General features: G+C 38.0%; 1 protein-coding gene across 5 annotated transcripts in view; it reads right to left on the reverse strand.

The window, feature by feature from the left end:
• The window catches only part of POT1 (protection of telomeres 1), a 63,719-nt gene extending 55,634 nt beyond the window's left edge, over positions 1 to 8,085 (reverse strand). For 2 of the 5 annotated variants that reach the window (XM_071552519.1, XM_071552516.1), the window contains exons 1-3: positions 7,778 to 8,085; positions 6,998 to 7,083; positions 868 to 1,001 (exon numbers count right to left, since the gene is read on the reverse strand). In XM_071552519.1, the coding sequence (XP_071408620.1) occupies positions 868 to 990 (123 nt within the window). In that variant the 5' untranslated portion in view covers positions 991 to 1,001; positions 6,998 to 7,083; positions 7,778 to 8,085. Of the gene's footprint in view, positions 1 to 867; positions 1,002 to 6,997; positions 7,084 to 7,777 lie in introns of those variants that run through there. The other 3 variants (XM_071552517.1, XM_071552518.1, XM_071552520.1) reach the window with 3 other exon arrangements.
• Positions 8,086 to 8,450: the final 365 nt, after the last annotated feature.

Raw genomic sequence — 8,450 nt, forward strand, 5'->3', positions numbered from 1 at the left:
GATACAGAAAAACATTACACCATTTCAGCTTTTATTTTTAAAATGTTTGTCCAATTTTTTATGGATTCAATATAACTAAGGTTTTCTACAGAATTAGCTTGTTTTATTTTTTCATTACTTTTTGGTAACAGACTGAAAAGCAGTCTCAGTTAATGTTGATTTCGAGACACTTAAGCATCAGAGATTACTAAAAAGAGCCATAGACAAAAAAGTTCAACAGGATAAAAAAGAAAATCTGAAGACTTAACACTGCATTTTCCAGAGAATACTTGTTTTAGGCACGAAAAAACTACTTCTGCATTGCACTAGTCAAGCAGGATTGTACTTCCAATCTGAAATACATTTGAGATTATCGTAAAATGTAAGTGCACACCTGTCAATGATAAAAAATCCAATTGTATTTTGACGCTGGTAGTTGCTACAAATTCCTCTTTTCATAAGATTGTATTGCTTCATACAAAGGGAGAACTGCTTTAGAAGTCATCACTCTGAATCTGATCTTTAACAAGACTGAGGTGCTTATTATTACTTTTTTAAAATAAAGTACCTCTTAACCTCCCACAAACCATCCATTTTCAGCACAGCGTTCTGCATATCAATGTGGTTTTAAATGGTCCTACATTTTATAAACTAAGAAAACCTTTTATAAAATTTCAGGCTGGTAACATAACAGGAAGGGGCAGTACAATGAAGGCAATAGCAACAGACAATGAAGTTCAACAAGGTGACAATTTTCAATTGCTTACAGATATGCAACAGATGCACACAGTTCCAGAATCTCTCCAACTAAGCTGCGATATGGAGGCTCCTTGTAAATATAACAGGAGCTATTTCAAAGTAAGACAAAACTTTTTAATAGTCAGTTACCTGAATATATTTGTTGGTATGATCACAGCCTTCTTGCAAATGTTTCAAATGCTCCTTTTGCAAATGCCTTGGTAGTGGAATCTCAGACTGGTCTTTAATGATCTTCAGCAACTGAACAGGCATAGCTGCTTTATCTAAACAAAAGATTATAGAGAGTCCTGTAGATATTAATCTTGTTCAAATTAAGAGTTACTAGAAGTTGCAGTTTACTCAGAAGGAGAATATTTATCTATTTCATAACAGGGAAGTTTAATAGTGTAGGATTAAGAATTTTCAGAGGGCTTGATCTTGCTTCTTAGTACCACAAATAGCAAGAAGAGAGAAAGTAATGCTTCCCTGGCAACAGACACCCAAATTACTTGATTTCCAAGCATTCCAGAACACCATAAGTGGCAGGAAAATATTTCTTTACATAAAAATGCAAAGGGTAATGTAAACAATGTTCATATTTTATGTACAGAAATGCAGATAAAAACCAAGAAGAGACTTTGAAAAACACCTTCCCCAGCATAAGGTCATGGATAAACAGCATCTATACTCAGTCGTTTCCTTATAAGAAAATCTGACTGTATTAAAGAAAACTGTCTATCATTTAAAATTAAAATGAACAAAAAATGCTTAGGTAGAGATTTAAAAAAATTTATCTAAGTTCCAGTAATGAAAAAATAATAAAGAAAATAAGATGGGTATCTACAGTGGCTAAAGATGGACCACACTGGTAAAAAGCTAAAAAATGTATGACTGTGTTGACTATTGCTTGCTCTCACTGTGCTAAAAGTCAACAAAATAAATTTTGGGTGATAGTGTTATGCTGAGAATGTGGGATAGGAAGAATAGTTTATTACAGTGAAGTTACATGTATGAGGAATATATGGGTTTTGCTGCACAATTTTTATTTCAAATGGGTATCTACATGATGCCTAAGGATTTTACTGTGTTTTTGTAGATTTTTAGACTCATATAAGCTACATAGATTCTCTCCTAGGTTGCTTACATCTTAGGTGAGTAACTAAAGCTCTTTCTCACAGATTTGTGAGCTTTCTCATGCCCTGCCGAGTCCATGGTGTTTGTGAGAAGCCACCTGTAGATAGCGAGAAGACAAAACACAAGTACAGGGCCTGGAGGTCCTGGAACTCCTCCAAAGGGCACAGAGGAAAAGAGAAGCATGGTTGTTTACTGATCTCTCGTATGTAAATTGCTAGAGAGGTTATAGAATTGTAACATCTCTGGGAATGTGTGCACAGACCTTCTGCACCTTGTAACCTATATATCTTTCTCCATTAAACTGTTTTCGAGTGTCTATTTTCACAGGAATTTAGGGAACAACATACAAGCCACAGCATTATCAATCTTCTGGTTTCATATATTTTAATAAATTAAGCAAAAAATGCTATCTGTTTCTTAAAAAGACAGCTGGCAGCATTATAGCCGCAGTCCTAATTTCAGAGTTGTAGCAATTTTTATATGACAGCAAAGAACAGAAAAAAATTCCTGTATTTTCGAATGGACACAAAAACTGGGTATTCTACTCAATAAAAGCTAAAATTGCATTTCAGTTTCAGTTCAGAAGTGTTTTCACTGCTAGACAGACTGAATTCTTATAAAATACTCAGTTATAATGAAATGGAATAGGGAAACCACTGAAAAATGGAAAGACCACTGGATCATAAGTTATAGACATGAGTCCATGCATATAATTTGCAGATGGCAATACTACAGATATTCTTTAAAAAAATACCTTATTCTTCAGAAAAATAAAAAATCCACTTGTCATTCCAGTATCTACAGATATTAAACTTCACTAATTACTCATGACTCTTTCTCTAGTTGAGAATGGCCTTCCTTTCTCATCTTCCATGAAACTTCCCAGTGCCATTATTCTTGTCTAACAGATATTAGCAACAAGTCACAGTTACTAAGGAGAATTCTTTAAAATAAAATACTTTGTTTCAAGGATCTCTCAGCTAAAATGACCAGCTTATGTTTTTTCCTAGCTTCCAATTTCCATGAGAAGGAAGGAGTGGCAGAGATGAACCTTTATGAACTGACCAAAATCCCCATTCTCTGTCCCCTGCTTTTCCCAAGGAAAGGAGGTAGAATAGTTGGGAGTGGAACTAAGCCCAGAAGATGGGAGAGGTGGGGGAAGGGTGGTTTTAGATTTGTTCTTATTTCTCATTACCCTATCCTGATTTGATCAACAATAAGCTAAATTAGTTTGCTTGAGTCTCTTTGGCCCAGGGTTGTAATAGGTGAGTGATCTCACTGTCTCACCCCACAAACTTTTAGTTGTATTTTCTCTTCCCTGTCCTCCTGAGGGGAATGATAGAGTGGCTTTAGGGGGCACCAGGTTTCCAGCCAGCATCAACCTACACCAGACAGGTTTCGATTTCTATTTGAGCTGAAGGAGAGGTAAAAGCCTACTACAAAGGGGCAGATGCTATTCTGTCCCTGTTTACTGCTTTAATTAGTGAGGTATCAGGAGTTAGAACTTCTACAAAATGTTGCTGAGGCTAAAAATGATGCTGTTATCTCTATGTTTTCAAACACAAACCAGGATAGCATTGTCATTAGCTTACTAGGATCTCAAGCCTCTAGTGAAAAGAGCAACTAGAAGATTTACACAGCTTGTCAGTTCAAAGTATCTACTTCACACTTTATTCCACCAGGCTGAGAAGCCGATCTATTCCACCTAGAAAGAATCAACTTCAAAGTTAATCAGTAATATTGATCTTCATCCAGCAACAGCATAACGAGGTAGGGAGATATACAACATAACAGATTAACACATTTTTTTTTCTATTTCTCTCCCTTATGGTACTTGAGCAATTAAAATAGACCTCTTTTTGTTTTTTTTTCTTCCCCATAAAGATGCCAACAACACAGATAATTTTGTTATAATTCAAACAACACTGTTAAAACAAAGCAAAAAAGGGAACTGATGTTTAATCAATCATCTCTCTGATGACCACCCTCAGTTCTGTGGCTCCCTTACCCTCATTTAAAAAGAGCCTTTGCCACTTATTTCACTGGCACAAAGATCTCACACGTGCCTTCAAGATTACAAAGGAAAATTTTTAAGATTTCTAAAATGAAGCAGTATGTAGGATGATGTAGTGAGACCTGCCCATATTATTTACCTAGTGTATACTCCTACAATTTAGGACATTGATGTAAATAACATTCTAGTAGATAAAAAGTGGGGGTATTTTTCCAGATCTTACGATTTTGTATATATAAAACTAAGGTCATGAGTTTTAACTGTTAACCATTGAGGCTCACACATTCTTATTCTGTAAAATTCAACAAAGACATGAGTACCCAGCTCTAAGAACTACCAAAGTAAATTTTCAAGAACAAACTGATAAGCATTGGCTTCTGAAATTTTCATGAAGAGATCATTAGAGCTGTTCTAGTTGTTCCCAATTCTCCTGAAGAGCAACTAAGTGAAAATAAATCTGTCAAGTATCTTTGTTGTTTTCAAAAGACTGACTCTAATACTGACAAGAACCATTGTAACTCGAGTCTGCTGCTCAAGAAGCCTGTAAGTGGTGCAAACAGAGCTATTCATAAGGATGGGTAGTTAAATAAAAAACCCAAAACCATCAGAGACTGAAAGAAAGGTAGACAGCATCATGGGCACTCCTGCAAGAGGAGGGATATACAACACATACACACAGTAAAAGGAAGAAGGCTGTGAGCTACAAATACCTTTTGCCTTCCAGTAATTAAAGTGACAAAAACATGGAGACTGAGCAAACAAAAAGTTTAACAATTTTAACAAAGAAAGAATTATGTGAAAGTATGTACACTGTATGAGGAACCAAAAAGGATGTGGACTGTATACAGTAGACAGTATACTGTATGTAAGATGTAACCCACAAGTCAACATGCCCAAAGAGTATGTGATATATCTCACTTGCTGAAGTGAAACGGAACGCTGAGGATGGCTATGGGCTTAACTCGTATGTGCTGCTCTCCCCTGTCCTTGACATTCTACCTATAAATTTTCTAGATGTTAAATTTTGGCCAGTGGAACAATCTGCCTCAACACACTAACTTCATTGTCATCACTGCCTACAGAACAGTAGCATGTTTTTCAAAAGCATAAAATCCATCTTAAACTACAGTATACCAGAAAACAATTGCTTAGTAGCAATGGATTTGAGGAAGGATTAATCTTCAACAGAAAGCAGCAGTCTTTTTTTTTTCTGGAATGAGGACATTATTCCACCAAAATATTGCAGTCCCAGAATCTCTCCTTCTCTAGGTCCAGAAGCAAGATAAAAATTCCTACAATATTTCTAAAGAACTTGACCCCATCCTTCTCACTTGTAGCTTGAGAGTACAAATATCCACAGACTTGAATTAGGCAGCTAGGTATGGTTTGGGCTGCATGTACAGAAACAAGAAAAGCTTTCAGGCTCACAATCTTTTCATCAGTTCTCACAGAAAACAAAAAAAATAGCATTTACTTTCAGGTTCAGCACACCCTGGATACATGCTTTGAGAGCCCGGTAACTTCAGTGTTTAAGACTGAAGCATAAATCCAAAGATCAGTGCACTTATAGAATCTGACAGTGGTTTTTAAAGACTGCAACTTCTGAGCTTTGCACTGCAAAATAGGGTGGGAGGAAGAACCTAACCATTTAAGTCTTTTTTCTCTAGGCTTTTAAAACTTTCAAACAAACAAAATTTTCTTAAATTATGTTTGGAAAAATATCAGAATCTGAACTCTCAAATTAGTTATATCACCCTTCAGTGCACACTGAAAATCATTAATAAACCACAAGCTACATTTGCAGGTGAAGCTGACACCACCCAGCCACAAACAATACAGAATTGCTGACATGACCGAAAGATAGGAAAAAAAATAAGCTACGTAGGAAAAGCTCATTTGTTCTTATCATCGAGACAATTCATCATTCTCCCCTTCCTCCATGATTCTCTATACAACATGAAATAGCCAAATTTTGTACAGCCGTTAACATACTAAAGTAGTACAAAGTTTCTAAAATGTTTCAGTGTAAAAAGCTGTAGCTAGCAAGCTCAGTATACAAAGACAAGGTTAAAGGTATCACATGCCTTATAATTGTCTAAAGCACATGGAACATTCTAGGAGTGAGAAACACCTTATTAGTTATGACAGATAGGTCAAGCTGACCTCCTGTTAGAACCAGGAATCATTCCATGTAAATTCTGAATGTACAAGTTGCGGAATTCTTTTGAGTAAGGAGAAACAATAGGATTCAATGAAGATTAACTGAACTTCTCACAGATTATAACAGAATCAGAAGAAAAGTTATTTCACTAGTAATGGAATGTTGTCCCATCATAGACTTCATATGTCTGAAGACATATGAGGAACAATAACACAAGGAAAAGAGGGTAATGACAGTCAGTTAAAATCTTGGGTTTTTCTTCCCAGATCAAGAGAAACAAGCATTTCCTAGAAGAGTACAAAGAGATCACAAAGCAAGACTTTTCCTCATTGTCTTTAGTTGATTAATAAATCCAAGTCTACCAAGACTTGTCTTCCAAGTCTACTTCTCTACAACATTGTAACTCTGCTACTTTCTTTAGCAAAAATTCATAAGGACATATTTAAAAGAAGACAAAAAATTCTGGACTCCAGAATTAATTTAATTGAGAAGGAAGTCGAAGTTGGCTCTGTTCTCTCATGGTTTATCATCGTAATACATCAATCTAGTCCACAGGATAACAACTAATTTACACCTCTCTACCTGGATTATTCAGCTCCAGCCAGTATTAGAGCCAAAGATACACACTACTGGGTCCCAACTTTAGCTTTCATTACAAAAAATGAACTCTTCCTCTGTAGTCTCCTCTAGAACAGAACTTTTTGTCAAGAACTAATGGGAAATTAACTTTGGAACAGAAAAGCAAAAAAACACAAGAAGTGAGAGGTAAATTGGAAAGTTTACTCTCTTCTCTACAACCAAGACATAAAGAGGATTAACACCTTTTTGGAAAAGGACATTGTAGTAGTCAAAGTCATGAGGATATTCCTTATCTATCAAAGCAGATGCTACTTGCAGAGGGTCACATAAACCCATTCTCCAAATCAGAGAGTAAACCACATTATTGTGTGGACTTCTGCAAGAAACCTCACCACAGTTTCATGAAGAATCAAGGAACAGCCACGAGCATCAGCATTTTATTGATGTGGTCAGTCACAACGGTAGGTATCTGAAGCCCCTGTAAACACAAATAGTCAGTACAATACCCAGGCTCATTGTGCAAAAGTTAAAACAATTATGAAAGAGGTAATGCCTCATTTTAAAAGCACACACATATGTAGACACAGCCAAACAGCCTTATTATAGTTTATGCCAAATTTCCTCATAAAAATGAACACTTACACCTTAGATAGAACAGACAACACAGACCTACCATAAACTCAACCTGCAGTCACAAGAGAAATCTTTTGTCATACAGCAGTCTTAATGAAATCAAGAGAGTCATTAATGAACAAGGTGTATAGTCTAGAATTTCTGTAATAGTCTAATCTTGTTACTTATGATTTCCTTGAGAATAATCATCAGGAGAAGATTACAACTATCAGCTAAAACAGGAGAAACCAAGTCAGTAGCATGAGACACCTAATTCCCTTCGCTGCAAGGCTTCAAGTGCTCTTGCTGCAGATCTTCAGGCACTTACGTTTTGGAAATCAGTCCTAGGTTATTCTTACTCTTGATAACACAGCTGTACTTACTAGAGTACAACTAGAATTCTCAAAACAACAAAAAACCCCAATCGAACAAACACTGCCCCCCCAACTCTCAAACCAAAAGAAACAAACCAAAAAAACCCACCAAACCAGACTAAAATTTACTTCAGATTAAAATTTACTAATCTGACACTGTTCAAAGAGACCACAATCAGACTTTACCTGAGGAAAATGGATTCTTACACAGCCATTATCTCAACAATATTTCAGCTCTAGAAAGCAGCAACCCATTGGAAAACGGAGAGACTTCAGGAAGACAGAACTACACGCGCATCCTCTCGGGATGTGAACTAATCGCTTCAGAGTCAATCCATCAGCTGCAACAAACAGAGATCTTTAAAACTAACACCTCAGGAGCATCAGCACAGGCGTATTAACAACAGAAGACCCTTTTCAGCTCACTCGGTGCCCGAAAAAAACTTCCAGCCCGCAGCGCACGTCCCGCACTCCCTCCCGAGTGCCCGGCCCGCCCCAAGTGCCACTTCCGCCCGCACTGCCCTCCGGGCGCACACTGCGCATGCGCGATCAATGTGCGCACGCGCGCCAAGGGCACCTGTGGCCTAACGCTCCTCGCGCGCCCAGACACGCTCCCGGCCGGGGCGGAGCAAGGGCGGGGGTGGGAACAGGGAGCGGGACGGGAACAGGGACGGGGATCGGGACAGGGGCAGGGATTGGGACAGGGACAGAGATCGGGACAGGGACAGAGACTGGGACAGGGACAGGGGGCAGGAACAGGGATCGGGACAGGAGCAGGGACAGGGTGCGTGAACAGGGGTCGGGACAGGGGCAGGGAGCAGGGATCGATACAGGGACAAAGGCAGGGATCGAGACAGGG

Source organism: Pithys albifrons, chromosome 3, assembly GCF_047495875.1.
Source record: "Pithys albifrons albifrons isolate INPA30051 chromosome 3, PitAlb_v1, whole genome shotgun sequence".
In the NCBI taxonomy this organism is placed as follows: domain Eukaryota; kingdom Metazoa; phylum Chordata; class Aves; order Passeriformes; family Thamnophilidae; genus Pithys; species Pithys albifrons.